Source organism: Chelonia mydas, chromosome 11 (genome assembly GCF_015237465.2).
Source record: "Chelonia mydas isolate rCheMyd1 chromosome 11, rCheMyd1.pri.v2, whole genome shotgun sequence".
NCBI classification, from domain to species: domain Eukaryota; kingdom Metazoa; phylum Chordata; order Testudines; family Cheloniidae; genus Chelonia; species Chelonia mydas.
Genome location: NC_051251.2, coordinates 55,952,028 through 55,970,077, shown reverse-complemented (window position 1 = coordinate 55,970,077; position 18,050 = coordinate 55,952,028). Strand labels below are relative to the sequence as shown.

General features: G+C 42.2%; 1 protein-coding gene across 13 annotated transcripts in view; it reads left to right on the top strand.

Moving 5' to 3' along the window:
- ANKRD44 (ankyrin repeat domain 44) overlaps nucleotides 1-18,050 on the top strand; it is a 206,699-nt gene that overhangs the window by 137,832 nt on the left and 50,817 nt on the right. For 8 of the 13 annotated variants that reach the window (XM_043525212.1, XM_043525215.1, XM_037912257.2 and 5 more), the window contains exons 13-16: nucleotides 2,247-2,315; nucleotides 4,824-4,964; nucleotides 9,320-9,403; nucleotides 12,117-12,228. In XM_043525212.1, the coding sequence (XP_043381147.1) occupies nucleotides 2,247-2,315; nucleotides 4,824-4,964; nucleotides 9,320-9,403; nucleotides 12,117-12,228 (406 nt within the window). The remainder of the gene's footprint in view (nucleotides 1-2,246; nucleotides 2,316-4,823; nucleotides 4,965-9,319; nucleotides 9,404-12,116; nucleotides 12,229-18,050) is intronic. The other 5 variants (XM_037912256.2, XM_037912264.2, XM_037912261.2 and 2 more) reach the window with 1 other exon arrangement.

Below are 18,050 nucleotides of genomic sequence, written 5' to 3'. Positions count from 1 at the left end.
ACTGTCTCCCCTCACCTTGAATCCAGGATATATTTATTACTTTCTATTTATATTATTGATTTGTTTTTACTAGGGCTGTTGATTAATTGCAGTTAACTCATGCGATTAACTAAAAAAATTAATCGTAATTAATTGCACTGTTAAATAATAGAATACCAATTGAAATATATTAAATACTTTGGATGTTTTTCTACATTTTCAAATATATTGATTTCTGTTACAACACAGAATACAAAGTGTACAGTGCTCAATTTATATTTTTTATTACAAATATTTGCACTGTAAAAATGATAAACAAAAGAAATAGTATTTTTCAGTTCACCTCATGCAAGTACTGTAGTGCAGTCTCTTTATCGTGAAGGTGTAACTTACAAATGTAGATTTTTTTTTGTTACATAACTGTACTCAAAAACAAAACAATGTAAAACTTTAGAGCAGGGTCAGCAACCTTCAGTATGCGGCCCCTCAAGTTAATGTGCTGGCGGGCCGCAAGACATTTTGTTTACATTGACCATCCTCAGGCACGGCCCCCCCGCAGCTCCCAGTGGCCGCGGTTCACCATTCCCGGCCAGTGGGAGCTGCGAGAAGCGGCAGACCGCAGGAATGTGCTGGCCGCTGCTTCCTGCAGCTCCCATTGCCAGGAATGGCGAACCATGGTCACTGGGAGCTGCACTGGGCTGTTCCTGCGGATGGTCAATGTAAACAAAATGTCTCGTGGCATGCCAACGGATTACCCTGATGGGTCGTGTGCCGAAGGTTGCTGACACCTGCTTTAGAGCCTGCAGGTCCACTCAGTCCTCCCTCTTGTTCAACTAATTGCTAAGACAAACAAGTTTGTTTACATTTACGGGAGATAATGCTGCCTGCTTCCTATTTACAATGTAACCTGAAAGTCAGAACAGGTTTTCGCATGGCACTTTTGTAGCTGGTGTTAGAAGGTATTTACGTGCCAGATATGCTAAACATTTGTATGCCCCTTCATGCTTCGGCTTCCATTCCAGAGGACATGCTTCTATGCTGATTATGTTCGTTAAAAAAAATGCGTTAATTAAATTTGTGACTGAACTCCTTAGGGGAGAATAGTATGTCTCTTGCTCTGTTTTACCTGCATTCTGCCATATATTTCATGTTATAGCAGTCTCAGATGATGACCCAGCACATGTTCATTTTAAGAACACTTTCACAACAGATTTGACAAAATGCAAAGAAGGTACCAATGTGAGATTTCTAAAAATAGCTGAAGCACTCGACCCAAGGTTTAAGAATCTGAAGTTCCATCCAAAATCTGAGAGGGACGAGGTGTGGAGCTTGGTTTCAGAAGTCTTAAAAGAGCAACACTCCGATGCGGAAACTATAGAACCTGAACCACCAAAAAAGAAAATCAACCTTCTGCTAGTGGCATCTGACTCAGATGATGAAAGTGAACATGCGTTGGTCCGCACAGTTTTCGATTGTTGTTGAGCAGAACCCATCATCAGCATGGATGCATACCCTTTGGAATGGTGGTTGAAGCATGAAGGGACATCTGAATCTTTAGCGCATCTGGCACGTAATATCTTGCAATGCCATGCGAACGCCTGTTCTCACTTTCAGGTGATATTGTAAACAAGAAGCAGGCAGCATTATCTCCTGCAAATTGTAATCAAACTTGTCTGTCTGAGCGATTGGCTGATGTAGGACTGAGTGGACTTGTAGGCTCTAAAGTTTTACATTGTTTTATTTTTGAATGCAGCTTTTTTTTTGTACATAATTCTATATTTGTAAGTTCAACTTTCATGATAGAGATTGCACTACAGTACTTGTATGAGGTGAATTGAAAAATACTATATTTTGTTTTTTACAGTGCAAATATTTGTAATCAAAAATAAATATAAAGTGAGCGCTGTACTCTTTGTATTCTGTGTTGTAATTGAAATCAGTATATTTCAAAATGTAGAAAACATCCCAAAATATTTAAATAAATGGTATTCTGTTATTGTTTAACAGTGTGATTAATTGTGGTTAATTTTTTTAATTGCTTGACAATCCTAGTTTTTACTTGTCTGGAATAGCATTTCAGGCTTATCCAGAAATAAAGGTGTGATCTTTACAAGTTTCCTTTTTCCTGGTTCTTTTGTTCAGGCTTGAATTACAGTTTATGTCCAGTTTCTGCTCTGCAAATAGTGAAATAACACTTCTTTTTTGGGGGTACTAAGATGAAAACTTTTGTTTTGCTCATTCTTTGTTTTCTTTCCTTGTCTTTTCAGTAACGTTGAATGTGTAAAACTCTTGCAGAGTAGTGGAGCAGATTTTAATAAAAAGGACAAATGTGGGAGGTATGTAAATTGTGAAGCTCTTTTTCAGATATATCTCAAAGAAAGAAAGAGAAAGAAAAAGCCCTCAATCTGGAAATCAATATGTTCCGCTTAAAAAGGTAAACCATAAAAGGGGGTAGGAAATCACTATTCCCAATAGGATACTGCTGCTTGAAGTTAAATGCCAAAAAGGCAGGTGCAGACTATATTAAATACATGAAAGTCACGCCCATGCTCTTGTGTCTTTCTTGTTTAAAAATATCAGTGGTTTAATTTTATTCCTCATTGCTCTTCGCGCTGCTTGGATCCTTGTGCTTTTGTGCCCAAGATAGCACCTGCATGTCACTTTGGGGAGAACTACTGCTAATCAGCCTGCTTTCTAGACTTTCTCAAAGTAAAATAATGCTGATAGTGTTATGACAGAAATGGATGTGCTGATTCAACTTCCTGAGCGCCCCTGGATGTACATTACATAGTCAGCCAAACAGTTTTCACCCAGGCCACGGATTTAAAAAATAGGAGCCTACTCCAGCTTTAAGCTCTGATCATGGAAATGCATATGCATGTGCTTAATTTCACACACTGTTAGTAGTCCCATTAACTTTAGTGGCTACTCATGGTGTGTAAAGTTAACCATGTGCATGGGACTTTGCAGGATTGAGGCCTTAAGCACCTAAACAAATTTTCAAAATGGCTGAGCTGTCAGCGGCTCCCAATCTAGTCCTGCTGAATTGGTCTGCCATTTTGAAAATCTAGTGAATTTTTCAAGAGCCTAAATTATTTTTGTGTTATGGAAGGGGTAAAATTGGGGGCCAGATCTTATGCACTATGCACCTTTGCGGGCAGCAGTTTAAAAATTACCCGCCACAAATCTCCTCCCTCTTGAACAATTTTCCATCCTTCCAATTAAAATTTCTCTTCCCCCAACCCCCCCCCCCCACCCCATTTTAAAATTGAAAAACAGATGAGCCTTGTAACGAACCCAGACATTAGTCAGATTTGGGCTATTTTGGACCACAGATGGGAAGAAATTTCAAATCCGTGTTCACAGAATTCCCAGTCAAAAGCCCCCTGTCATGCTAGCCAGCAGGGAACCAGCTCAAATGCCTTTGCTTTTCTCAGTGGTGGCAATGCAGCAAAGCTAATACTGAAGTGAGTTAGGAGCCTCACTTTAGGTCCCCACTTTTGAAAATCTTGGTCCCAATATGTGTGATTTACTTGCTTTTGAACTGCGATATGAGTAATAGCATAGTTCAGTTTAAAGAGCTGGATAGGAAGGAAAGTGTAATCCAAAAAATACTACAACTGTAACCGAATTAAAATGGAAAAAAATGAGTCTTGCCCTATTTTTAAATGGGTATTCTTTAAGGACCATTTGTGCTATTTATCTCAGAAAGGATATTGTAAAAGTCATAGCAAATTAAATATACAAGATTATAACTTTTAGGAGGTTTTGCTCTTGTTCATAATGACGACATAAACTAATCTAACATAAAAAGGCTCTAATATGTTACAGGCATTATTGGCATTCCAACCTAAAGGTGCAGTAAAGGGCTTTCTGATTTGTTTTTAAACCATATGCACTAAACAGACACAGTGAGGTATGTCACCTTTTCAGCAACAGCTTTGAAATAAAAACAAAGCTGTTCTTTATCCTGTGTAAATGAAACAGGTACAAAATTGAGAGCACTAGTAAGAAAATGAAGCACTCTTTGGTTATTTATATTTCACAACTTCCCAAAAAAATAAGTGAAACAGAAAAACTTTTTTTTTGTACCGAAGAATTTTAATTGGTGGAGGTTTTTCGTGTCTTTGAGTGGTAGAAGCAGCCTTTGAAAATTTCATACCCAGCAGGGAACTCCTGCCTTCCCAGCAATGAATGTGCTTTCTGAATGATACTCATGCTTCTGAGTTGGGGATGCCAAATCTCTGACTCTGTGAACTATGCTGCACAATGAATTCTTTCTTGGATTTTGGAATCTGTCAGTGTGACAGGGTGGATAGGTCATTGAACAGCTATGTCACACCCCACCACAGTCATTGCCCATAGGCTCTGACTGAGCCAGGCAACATCATGATGTTTTGAGGATTAAATACAGGTTGATGTTTCATTGTATCACCCTGAGTTGAGGCAACAGGCTGCAGCTGAGCCTGCTGACTTAAAAAAGGGGCTGAGCTACTTTCATGAGAGGGAGAGACAGGGTACAAACCAGGCAGAGAGCTCTGGAGACATAAGAACTGCCCTTTTGGTGTTGTTTTGTTCGGTTTTATATTGCTTGTCTGGAGTTTAGACCATTAAACTTCATTAAGTGAATGTGGCCAGAGACTAATTCTTGTTTTTTGGTTGAACAAGAAGCTGTAAATAAACCCCCAAATCTGAGGTTTTTGGGGGATGGGTGGGGAGGGAGGAGCATGGAGGTTGTTTTGTTTTACCTGAGACCACTCTAGGAATGGTGCAATTGGGACTCATTAGTATAATCCACGTCATGCTGAAGTGTCTGAAGTAATAAATTGCTATTTGTTTTGCAGGACACCTTTGCACTATGCAGCTGCGAATTGTCATTTCCATTGTATCGAGACACTGGTGACCACAGGGGCAAATATTAATGAAACGGATGACTGGGGACGTACTGCTTTGCACTATGCTGCTGCTTCGGACATGGACAGAAAGTAAAAAAGACTATTTGTATTCCTTGTTTTTACTGTGTTTCCAACTCATTGTCATTTGTATTCTCTTCCTGCCACAATCTCATTTAAACAAACATAAACCCACTAGCAAAGGTAATCCTCTTCCTCCTCCTAGACACACCCATTATTGAAATAGCTTTGACTATAATTAGAGTCATGTATAGTGCAGTTACGCTGCTGCACAATGTTTGTTTTTATTCAAGTTGCCAAAACGCTGCCCACCTTCTCCAGCTGAACGATTTCCCCTCCCATTTTGCCTTCCTGTTTCCGTATTCTGGTGGTTTTCCCACAAGAGAGAGTTCAGGGAATTTCCCATTCCTGCTCTACTGTTTTGGTTTTTTTAAAAGGATAGAGCATGAGGCAATGCGAGGGAGATCTTTCCAGGTGTGGGATGACAACAAAGACAAGCTATTGCGAGCATACCCATACTTTTCTGACAGAGGTGGAATAGGTCCGAGGGTGCTGGAACAATATGTACAGTGGAGGTTTTAAGAGCCATTCAACCAAACTGTAAATCCTGTATATCATGGAAACCACTTCAAGCCAGGCGGTGCACCATCATCCCTAGTTTCAGCACCTATGAGTTAGGCCCCTTGTGAACATCACTGTGTGGGCTGACAGAAACAGAACCCATTGGGGGTGAGAGGCTGCTAAGCAACTGGGGACTCAGCAGGAGAGGTAAGATTCTGTGTTCCAGCAGAAAAGTGGGAACAGCCACTGGCAGAAAAGACCACTGTACTTGTGGGAACTGGAGGTCCATTGGTTGGAGGTGTTATGCCATGCTCTTAAGCCCATTGGGAACAAAGTCTGATTCTAGTGGGGTTAAGAAACTCTCCGCAACAGCTTCATTAATGACATCTCCCCTTCTCTCAAATCTCTGGTTAGTCTGTACAATTTCTAATTCTCAGTTTGTTACATAATTTGGTGGTGTCTGCCCTATGACAGGAAGCATAGATCAAATGGCCTTGATTATAGCGTTAGGTCTCCTTTGGAATTTAAAACCATTAGTCTGCTGTTTTCATTTCCTGTTAGATATCCCCACACAGTTCTCTCTGTTCCTTCTCTGCTTCTCTCTTGGTCTAAGAGATCATTCACTTTAGTTTCTTATACATTTAAGTCTTGTAACAAATTGTTTGACATACAATTCATTTCCAGTATAACACCTTCAAAAAGCTTCATTGCTCTCTTGAAATGGCCTCTGTGTAGCCCCACTGTAGAAGGTTGTGTGCCAGGCCATTGCAAACCACAGAACCATTCCCTGCAGTAAAACGGATAGGAAGTATATGAATGTCACCCTCAGATCCATATGGTCCTACCCATGAGGCAGCAGCAGGGTCTTCAAAGGACTGCACTTCCTGTACATCCATCCCTAGTATATGATAGAGTAGAGGGAAGGGAAGTGGAAGTTTCTAGGTATGTCTCCATCAGGAGCTGTTACTCCTTGTACTGAAACAAGTCAGGGCCCTGCCTGTAAACAGGCCCTTGGCCAAGCTTAGGATGCATCAAGCCAGTTTTAGCAGCAGCAGAAAGCCTGATTCATTTAGGCAAGTCCCCAAACATCAGTAAGATTGCTTTTCCCTCGTTGCACTCCTGGTTGTTTCTATGGCTTCCAAGATAGTGGAGGGGGGCAGTACCTTCACATGAGACCCCCCCGCCCAGGATAGAGAATCACATAAACTAGGCCAGCTTTGAAAACGATCTTCTTTGTTGGTGGCTTTTGCAATGTGCATATCCAAAAAGATACTAAACTATCAGGTGGCGATGGATCTCTGTAGAATGTCTTCTTATGGAGTGAAAATTTCCTGTGAGATGACCCTTTCCGGAGAAGTTAAAAGGTGAGACACATGTTGCTGGACATGTCTAGCACTGTTGCTCATTCTCTGGCATCAGCAGTTATACTTCACAATGTTTTATGGCTCAGACTGTTTGGGTTGCCTCAAGATGTTGCACTCTAATGTTTTTGATTTGCTCTCTAGAGACCCCGAGGTAATACTAAATCTGTTGAAATTAGAAAACTAGGTACTAGATCTATGGCTAAATCCCTAGGGTTTTCTCACCCATCTTTCAGACCAAAGTTGTCATCTGTCTCATTTCAGAATCTCCTCAGTCCTCTTATCTCTCTGGGTGCCAACCCCAGCAATAGAAAAAAGCATTTAAGCCTGCTAAGACTTCTGAATCTAACAATTACATTAAAGACCATGTTTATCGGCCATGGTATATGTCATCCTTGCCTGCTGTTTTGCCTGGTGGTGCCATAGAGCTTGGAACTAATCCTACCCCTTCCTATTCTTTGAGAGGGGAACAAAGGAATTTAGGACTGGAAGGTGTGTCCTGGGTCATTGAGTCCAGTCCTAAATTACAGGCAGTTCTGTCATGTAATCCCAATCATGAATTCATCATGCTCCATCTCAAGATGAGTAAGGTTGTCTGACCCCATTACTCCTGTTGCTTACAGTTAGCACAGACTGTTGAATCTTGGAGACTGCAGAAGGAGCTGGCAGTTAGAAAACACTGAGCAAATTTGATGTGGAAGGCCCTGAGACACAGCACACATGGATGCATCTTCTTCTCTCCCCTCCTCCCCCAGTCATTTTTCACAGAAAAAACACATTTCACACTTAGTTCCAACTGGAGCATTGGATTTGAACATCATGGGGAGTGTTCTTGTCTTCTTATATTGTCCTTTTAGTAGCCACTGTATCACTTAGATGAGTGAATAAGATTCAAGAATCCCCTTACTGATCTGGCTTTAGTATGCTATGGAATGATACTATGCTTTTGTGGCCTTACCCTGAATTTATGCCGGATGATTATTTTATATTCATTGCCATTTTGTAGGTCATCATGGCTATTTCAACATATGGAAAAAAAATTCCAGAGGTCAGGCTATTTAGGTCCAAAGACCATTGAAGATGATTCTTCTTTGTATCCAGCCCAGTAATGAGCAGTTCAGGAAGGACTAAAAGTTTGTTCTACCAGAGATTTAGCTGTCTTGACTTCTTCTCAGTTGAATGTATCCATTCCTACACTGAGAATTCACAGACGCATTTTAATGAAATAGATAGGCCGCTTACCAGTAAATGGAGATTTCTGAATGTATTGCCTCTGCAGATCAGCACAGACTCTCCCTCCACCCCACTTCTTGAGACTTATTAATAGATTTAAGTGAGATCATCTGAATATGGTTAGCAGATACAGCCTTTAACTGTGGCTGGGAATATTTGGGTCCATGGTCAATGCATGTGCCATCCTCTAACACTTTTACAGCATTGAATGGTTCATTTACTTCTGAGGCACGACACATGAGTAATAGTCAGGGAACATCCTGTATCAATTAATGGTGCATATTCTGCATATCTCAAATATCTATAATGTCTGAAATCCTACTGGATTTCAGACAGAATTGGGATCATTATTGGGTTACATAGTGTCAAATCTGGATGTGGAGGATGGGACACTGAATGTTTTGAAGAGATGCACCATTCTGTTCTGCTCAAAATCCAGTCTGGAATACATGTGTTGGATAGAGACTAAAATTAGTTATGGGCAAATTAGTTTGGCAAAAAATCCAACTAGACCAAACTGTGTTTTTGAGTCAAATATTTGTGAAGGTTCATAGCAGTTCAGAAACTTTTTTTTCTTTCTTGGCTCTTGATTTCTCCCGTCCTGAGGGTCAAATAATGTCTGTCTACAAAATTTAACCCACTACCAGCCATCCCCACCAGACTGATCCCCTTCATGTAACATTGCCAGAAACACTCCACTTTCCAGTAGGCTCAAAAGTTTGAATATTTGTTCAGACCTTTACATGTCTAAAGAGTTTTGCTGGAGTGTCATCATAGTGTTGCCTAGAACTTTAGCAGAGTGTGGGAACTGTCAGCAACCCTTCGAGAGCACAGTCAAGACAGGCCAATTTAGTGCTGGTGTTTAAAATTTCACAGGGTTCTATCCCTTGGTCAACAGGGAAGTACAGCAAGTTACCATGGGTAGAGGATGGAGATGGGGAACACAGGGTTGCAAAGAAGAGTCTTTGAGGGCAAGGGGCAGGTGTGGAGAAACAGAAAGTTCCAGAAAGTGATGAACAAACTGGTTCCGATAGAAATCAAAACTTTTTGATTACTTTGGAAGTTGACATACAGAATGAAGAGCTGGTATATTTTAGGTGTGTTCAATGTTTGGGAATGTGATTAGCTCATATGCTAGGCCCTTTATTTAACCTGACTAATGCCAAGAAGTGGTCACTTGATTGGAGGAGAGAGTGGGGGTGGTAAATTACACCAAAATCACTGATCTGACATTTTGAAAACGAGTTGCATTTTTCTATCCCTTATGTTAAGAAGAAAGAATATTTTAGGTAACTCCCATGAAAATGCCGAAGAACTTGAAAGAGCCAATGAGATGAAGGAAAAAGAAGCTGCATTGTAAGTTTGGTGTCAATACAGCAGACTCCAATTTTAGAGAATCGCTCTGCTTCTTTGGGCTGCAGTTTACACTCCTATCTTGTTCACTCATTGCTCTGCTACAAATGCCTGATATTATTGGGAGTTAACCTGAGTAAAATGCTCTTTGATGTATAAATGTATTTACCAGTTCTGTTTCCATGCTTGTTGCTTTTCCTAACTACATGTTTATTGCATTGGTACTCTAATAATTCTTTAATATCACACACTATTTTATTTAAATGCAATACACTGGGTTTGTATGTTGCAAGGAAAATATAACCCAGTGTCCTCGACAAGTATTACTGTGTTCAAATCTGATGTTTTTATGCAGTGTTTTTGTTTAAAATGACACTGTTGTTGATAATAGTTTTAGATTAGTTTGACTGCATGGTTGTGACATGTGGAAGAGAGTGACAAAGAAATGGAGGAGATGGTATGATGGGATAACATGATTTTGGTAATTAAATATTCATGGTAAATAGGCCCAATGGCCTGTGATGGGATATTAGATGGGGTGGGATCCGAGTTACCCAGGAAAGAATTCTCTGTAGAATCTGGCTGATGAGTCTTGCCCATATGCTCAGGGTTTAGCTGATCGCCATATTTGGGGTCGGGAAGGAATTTTCCTCCAGGGCAGATTGGAAGAGGCCCTGGAGGTTTTTCGCCTTCCTCTGTAGCATGGGGCACGGGTCACTTGCTGGAGGATTCTCTGCTCCTTGAAGTCTTTACACTACGATTTGAGGACTTCAATAGCACAGATATAGGTGTGAGGTTTTTTGCAGGGGTGGTGGGTGAAATTCTGTGGCCTGCGTTGTGCAGGAGGTCAGACTAGATGATCATAATGGTCCCTTCTGACCTAAATATCTATAAAGAAAACGTTTTGAAATCTTTTTCCAGAGGGGTAAAAAATTAAACTCTGATAGATGACCCAGCGAGTACCCAGAAAATATTTGATTCAGATAGAGAAATTATCACTATCAAAAGAATTTAAAAGATATGTATTTAGGATCATAGCTCATTTGCCATTGAGCTCAGAGTCAGCCAGCTACTGGATTAGTTTAGATACCTGTGATTTTGATCAGTAAATTTTGAACTATATCAGTAATGACATTGTCACTTTTCTTAGTTCTAAGTAAGCTACTTATCCCATGATAAAGTTAAACATAATTTTCTTGTTGGCTTTGTTGTAGAATTGCATCTTAAAAACTAGAGGGGCAGTACTGGCTGAGTTGAACTTCAGATCTGTTGGTATCTCTGACAGGCGTTGCTGGGGTGCAACTTGGAACTTGGGTACTGCTGAGCCCTCTGTCATACCAGCATGGGCTCCCCCTCTCACCGTGATGCTGTGACAAGCTGCAGACCTCTCCTGGTCCTGCACTCACACAAACATTTACAGGCAGGGACACACCCAGCTGAGTTACATGAATGCTTTTGCCAGCCACTCATGAACCAACAAATAGAGGCTCCAGCCAGTTCCCCCCAGCTCCCCAGCCTAGGACCCCAGAACAATACCATCCTGCCCTGGTCAAAAGCCTGACCAGTGTAAGTTTATTATCCAGTCCACTCCTCCCTCAATGTGGAGAGGACATACAGAGGTTTTTGTTAACTGAGCTAAGATTTTTTCATGCACTTCACTCAAACCACACTTTTTTTAGGTAAAATATAAAACAGATTTATTAGCTACAGAAAGATAGATTTTAAGTAATAAGTATACAGATCAAAGTAGATTACCTAAGAAATAAAACAAAATCGCAAGCTAAGTCCTATAAAATAGACAGGATTTGAATCAAGCAGTGGCTCACCCTTATGGTACAAACAGTTCACCAATCTTCCAGACACAGGCTGGGATTCCTCCTTTCCTGTCTGAGACCACCTCCCCAGTTCAGTCTTTGTTCCTTAGGTATTTCCAGGTGTTGAGTTGTGGGAGAAGTGAGGACAAGTGATGATGTCACTTCCCCCTTTTATAGCTTCTTCTATGTGGAGGGAACTTCATTGTTCCAAGCAGAGTCTCCAGCACAGTTTGCAGAAAAGTACAGGCACAGGATGGAGTCCAGTATCACATGATCTAGTCACATGCCCTTGCATGTTTTGATGAGTCATAGCAGCCATTATCCATATACTGGCTGAAGCATTCACAGGAAAACCCATCAGGTAGAGATAAGGTTCTCCTGTGGCCTATAGTGTATCTTAATAGGCCATCACCTTGAATGGTTCATCCACAATGTGCTGGCTACACTGGATGTAAACTACCTTGTTTGTGTTACCCAGGAGCAAACACATTTGAAATACTGGTACATAGTCAATATCCATAACTTTAGATACAAAAACGATACATTCATACAAATAGGGTCATCATATTCAGCAAATCATAACTTTTCCATTGATACTTTACATGACATACTTCATATAAGACATACCATAATCATATCCTCATGGTATATATGGTGGTGTCATGGTGTTGCTTTGGGATACAGAGTGTCACAGTATCAAACAAGCTACTCCAAGACCAGCAGATATTGCTGCACAGAAGTTTAAGGCAGGAAAACTCTTGTGTGGTACAAGATTCTGTAAGGAACATAATATTGAATAGCCAGCCTTTTAGAAAAGAGGCTTTAGTATTGCTCATAGTTGCAATGGAGATGATTCTGTTAAATGGTATGATCTGTAATTTAAATGTGTACATTATTCACAGGTGTCTAGAGTTCCTGCTTCAAAAGGATGCCAATCCATCGATCCAAGACAAAGAAGGGTACAACACAGTGCACTATGCTGCTGCTTATGGCCATAGACAGTGTTTGGAATTGGTGAGTCAGCTCAATCAGTGCTAAGACATCCATTTTCAGAAGACGTTCATAGGCATGTTATGAACTCTACAGGATTGTTATTGTTTGAGCACCATAGATGTTCATGATGCTGAAGAAATGTAGAGGAAGGTACACTACAGACAAATATTCAGAACCAGATGTAACTTGGCATTGTTATGGCTCTTTCAGCACAGATCCTTGATCCCTGCACAAAGCCAGAGTAAATGGCCCTCATGTGGGGGCGGACAGGTGGCATTCTCCTCCCTTTCTCCCACCCCGTTTTCCAGAGGCATGGAGCGCAAAGCTAGTTGTTCTATCTTGTCCATGAAGTCATGGGTCTACTGGACGTGCTCAGTCCCAGCTGTCCTTTTGCATTGCTATGAAAAGAGCCATTAAGGAGGACTGCAGCTGCAGGAGATACAGACCCAAAGCCTCTCTCCCCTGCAAAGGGGAACCATAATGGGTTTATCTCTGGTTAGAAATGTCCTTGCTTATAGGAATGGGAGCAGAGTTTGGGTCTTTGTGTTTAGGTGGTGTTGAACATGTGGTATGTGTTTGTTTAAGGCTCCAATTCAACAAAGTACTTAAGCATGGGTTAGCTATAAAAATATAGGATTAATCCAATCTCTGTTCAACAAAACACTTAAACACACAAGATCAATGGGACTTAAGCACATGTTACATGCTTCACTGGATCAGAGCCTAAGTGTAGCATGGCTTTGGAGAGTTTTGATTGCAGTCAAAACATTACTTAAATGTGTTTTTTTATGTGGCTATTCATCATAGACAACACATTAACTGAATGATCTAATGAAGCTGAGTAATGGTAGCATGACACTCCTTACTATCAACTGCACAAAAGTGTAGTACCTTTCCTTACGTATTATGCAGTAATTGCAGTATTGCCATAGTCCATGTCAACATTATACTCCCTAATTTTCATATGTTTAACCATATCAGGTAGGGAAAGGATATACTTGTCAGCAAAAAAAGCAGAGTTGCTAGAAAATTATATAGTGTGAATTTATAAAAAGCTCTGAATTGTAAAAATGAATAGCATGTGATGCAGATTAGCTGAAGTGCTTGAAATTTGAAGTATGATGAAGATTTTATTTATATTGTTGGATGTTTTGTTGGCTCTAATCACACCAAAAATGGCGTAAAGTTGAGAAATAAAATTTTATGTGTACTCAGTCCCGTAAAATAGAGGCATCTGGTGCCTTTTTAGAACCTTTTTTTTTCTTCCTTGTTTGTTTAACAGGCCAAATTATTTCTGTATTAAAAGGGGTGACGGCACAATACACAGGGACTACTTTTCATAATATGCATAGTAATAGTCACAGTTGCCATATGGGAAATTGTGTTGATGGTCTACATCAAAGTCACAAAATCAAGGAAGCTCAAAATTGAAATTTCCCTATGGCAGCTCTAAATCCAAGTTTTAGGTGGAGCATTAAGCCTTATTAACTCTCCCCCTTAATTTGTGAGCATACATGTCACAAAATGTTAGCAAAAGTGGATGGGAATCTGGGAGGCAGTGACCATGAGTTGGTTGAGTTCAGGATCCTGACACAGGGAAGAAAGGTAAGCAGCAGAATACGGACCCTGGACTTCAGGAAAGCAGACTTCTACTCCCTCAGGGAACTGATGGGTAGGATCCCCGGGGGGAATAACATGAAGGGGAAAGGAGTCCAGGAGAGCTGGCTGTATTTCAAGGAATCCCTATTGAGGTTACAGGGACAAACCATCCCAATGTGTCGAAAGAATAGTAAATATGGCAGGCGACCAGCTTGGCTTAACGGTGAAATCCTTGCGGATCTTAAACATAAAAAAGAAGCTTACAAGAAGTGGAAGATCGGACAAATGACCAGGGAAGAGTATAAAAATATTGCTCGGGCATGTAGGAATGAAATCAGGAGGGCCAAATCACACCTGGAGCTGCAGCTAGCAAGAGATGTTAAGAGTAACAAGAAGGGTTTCTTCAGGTATGTTAGCAACAAGAAGAAAGCCAAGGAAAGTGTGGGCCCCTTACTGAATGAGGGAGCAACCTAGTGACAGAGGATGTGGAAAAAGCTAATGTACTCAATGCTTTTTTTTGCCTCTGTCTTCACGAACAAGGTCAGCTCCCAGACTGCTGCGCTGGGCATCACAGCATGGGGAGTAGGTGGCCAGCCCTCTGTGGAGAAAGAGGTGGTTAGGGACTATTTAGAAAAGCTGGACATGCACAAGTCCATGGGGCCGGACGCGTTGCATCCGAGAGTGCTAAAGGAACTGGTGGCTGTGATTGCAGAGCCATTGGCCATTATCTTTGAAAACTCGTGGGGAACGGGGGAAGTCCCGGATGACTGGAAAAAGGCTAATGTAGTGCCAATCTTTAAAAAAGGGAAGAAGGAGGATCCTGGGAACTACAGGCCAGTCAGTCTCACTTCAATCCCCGGAAAAATCATGGAGCAGGTCCTCAAGGAATCAATCCTGAAGCACTTACATGAGAGGAAAGTGATCAGGAACAGTCAGCATGGATTCACCAAGGGAAGGTCATGCCTGACTAATCTAATCGCCTTCTATGATGAGATTACTGGTTCTGTGGATGAAGGGAAAGCAGTGGATGTATTGTTTCTTGACTTTAGCAAAGCTTTTGACACGGTCTCCCACAGTATTCTTGTCAGCAAGTTAAAGAAGTATGGGCTGGATGAATGGACTATAAGTTGGACAGAAAGTTGGCTAGATTGTCGGGCTCAACGGGTAGTGATCAATGGCTCCATGTCTAGTTGGCAGCCGGTATCAAGTGGAGTGCCCCAAGGGTCGGTCCTGGGGCCGGTTTTGTTCATAAATGATCTGGAGGATGGTGTGGATTGCACTCTCAGCAAATTTGCAGATGATACTAAACTAGGAGGAGTGGTAGATACCCTGGAGGGCAGGGATAGGATACAGAGGGACCTACACAAATTGGAGGATTGGGCCAAAAGAAATCTGATGAGGTTCAACAAGGATAAGTGCAGGGTCCTGCACTTAGGTACGGAAGAACCCAATGCACCGCTACAGACTAGGGGCTGAATGGCTAGGCAGCAGTTCTGCGGAAAAGGACCTAGGGGTGACAGTGGACGAGAAGCTGGATATGAGTCAACAGTGTGCCCTTGTTGCCAAGAAGGCCAATGGCATTTTGGGATGTATAAGTAGGGGCATAGCCAGCAGATCGAGGGACGTGATCGTTCTCCTCTATTCGACATTGGTGAGGCCTCATCTGGAGTACTGTGTTCAGTTTTGGGCCCCGCACTACAAGAAGGATGTGGATAAATTGGAGAGAGTCCAGTGAAGGGCAACAAAAATGATTAGGGGTCTGGAACACATGACTTATGAGGAGAGGCTGAGGGAACTGGGATTGTTTAGTCTGCAGAAGAGAAGAATGAGGGGCGATTTGACAGCTGCTTTCAACTACCTGAGAGGTGGTTCCAAAGAGGATGGTTCTAGACTATTCTCAGTGGTAGAAGAGGACAGGACAAGGAGTAATGGTCTCAAGTTGCAGTGGGGGAGGTTTAGGTTGGATATTAGGAAAAACTTTTTCACTAAGAGGGTGGTGAAACACTGGAATGCGTTACCTAGGGAGGTGGTAGAATCTCCTTCCTTAGAAGTTTCTAAGGTCAGTCTTGACAAAGCCCTGGCTGGGATGATTTAATTGGGGATTGATCCTACTTTGAGCAGGGGGTTGGACTAGATGACCTCCTGAGGTCCCTTCCAACCCTGATATTCTATGATTCTATGTCCCCTCTCCCTTGTCATTGCTGCCAGGCTTCCCTTGTTTGGTGCCTCCTCCTAGCAATGTTCTCATGTGTCCTGTCCTGTTTGGGAGGCTGTCCTTGTGTGGATCTTTCATTTAGAAATGATACAGACATGCAAGGAAAGCAAACATATTCTGCTCTGATCCCTCGTTCTCGTTTGTCTGAGTTCTGGGGCTGCACCCTGTCGCACTGGGTCAGATTACGTGTTGTGCCTCCCAGAGGCAAGGGGGAGAAGACAAAGGGAGCTTTGTGCCAGCTTTGCATCTTGCCCATCTTTGGCTGTTCCCCTGGCCAAAATGGACCCTGAAATAACTAAGGCAGTCTGAAGAGTTATAGCAGCCTCCTTGGTACTGCTTGTAGCACGAGCCAGAGTGGCCATAACGGAGAAGTTCCATCCCCAGCACATCCACTATGCTATGACTTGCAGTGGAGCCAGTGTAAAATCATCACTGGTGACAATGCTGTCGTGTACCATGATTATTTTATGGAGAAGTGGTAGAAGATTGTGTGTCTGGGTGCTAAGATATAAATCTGTACAGTTCAGGTGAAAGGGAACAGGAGCAGTGTGTGTTGTGGGAGACCCTGGCACGGTTTGGTTATAATTTAGTGTGCCCTGAACAAGAGAGGTATGTCTAGGATTTTGTCTGGAACCACAACCTTTATTTTAGCTATTGACTGCAGTAGATTACCACGGTTTTTCTTAGTTTAACAAACAAGCCCTTAATTTTTATTCATTTCCCTTCATGATTTTTTTTTGTACTGCAAGCCCCTCCTTTTCCATGTAACATAAGGAAGAAGAGTAAGTCGTCAAATTCTGATTCCCATTCTTCCACCCTCCGTGTATTCATTGGAGGGAAAGAAAATACAAAATCTTTTCTTCATCCTAGACTGAGATTTAGAATCATGCCCAATCTGATCATCTCCTCTACCATAAACAACAAGAGTGACTTGTAACAGGGGTGGCTTGCCCCTTAATGGCTGGAGGGCCTGGGGCCAGCCAAACCTGATCATTAAAGGAGCTAGACCTGTGTGAGAGCTGCTAATTCCCTATAAAGAGCAGCAGGTGGCTGCAGTGAGTGGGGGATTCTCAGAAAACAGGAGCCTGAGAAGTGATAGCTTACTTGAAGAAGCAGCTGCAGGGGGCAAGACTGGCTTCTGTGGAGACATTAAACTGTGGCCCTGGTCTGGGAAAGAAAGCAAGAACTTCCCAACGAAGGGAAAAGAGACACTTTGGGGTCAGAAGAACCAGTGCATGTCTCAGGACTAAATAAATTGGACCCCAGGTGGGGAATATTTTAATTTTTCCTTTAGACTGTGTGGTGTTTAAGGAGCCCCATGAAGGAGAAAACAAGGATGGGGAATGGCAGAGGCACCCCTGTCTGTGAGGGGGAGCTCAGGAGGCAATATCGGCCACACTGCTACAGATTGGTGCAGTCGCCAGGATCTCTGAACCCCTTCATGTCAAGGACGGAAGCAACAAAAGTGTAGCGCTGGAGAACAAGATGGAAGAAATACTGCATTATCTGATGTGACAACAGCAAATCCAGGTTGTCCTCTTGCAACTTCTGCAAGATCAGCAGACAACAGGAGGTGCTGTGGGTAGCCCAGCAAAATCAACAGCACGTGATCAGTGGAAAGGTATGCACTGGGCTTCTGTTTCTAGTGTGGGAAACAAGAACAGACTTGTTTGAATGCCCAGGGTGGCCAGTTTGAATGCCCAGGGTGGCAACCTGATTCCAGAGGTGGTCCAGTCAGAATCAGAGGAATGCTGAAGGATGGATCGGAGGAAAGGGGGGAAGAGGCCACCTAAATGCTATAAGCGTGGAAAGGCTGGGCACATTAAGTCTGCCCTTTGAAGAAGCAGTTGAGGAAAGCCCTGCAGTATAAGGAAGATAATCCCTGGCCAGATGGATGAAGGGTGAGAGGGTGCAGCAGATTCCCAACACAGAGGCCTAAGGAGAAAAAGGCCAAGAAGCATTCTGTTGTAGCATCAGAAGCCCATTAGCTAGGCAGGGGAATGCTATAGTCTGCTGCCAGAAGTGCCAG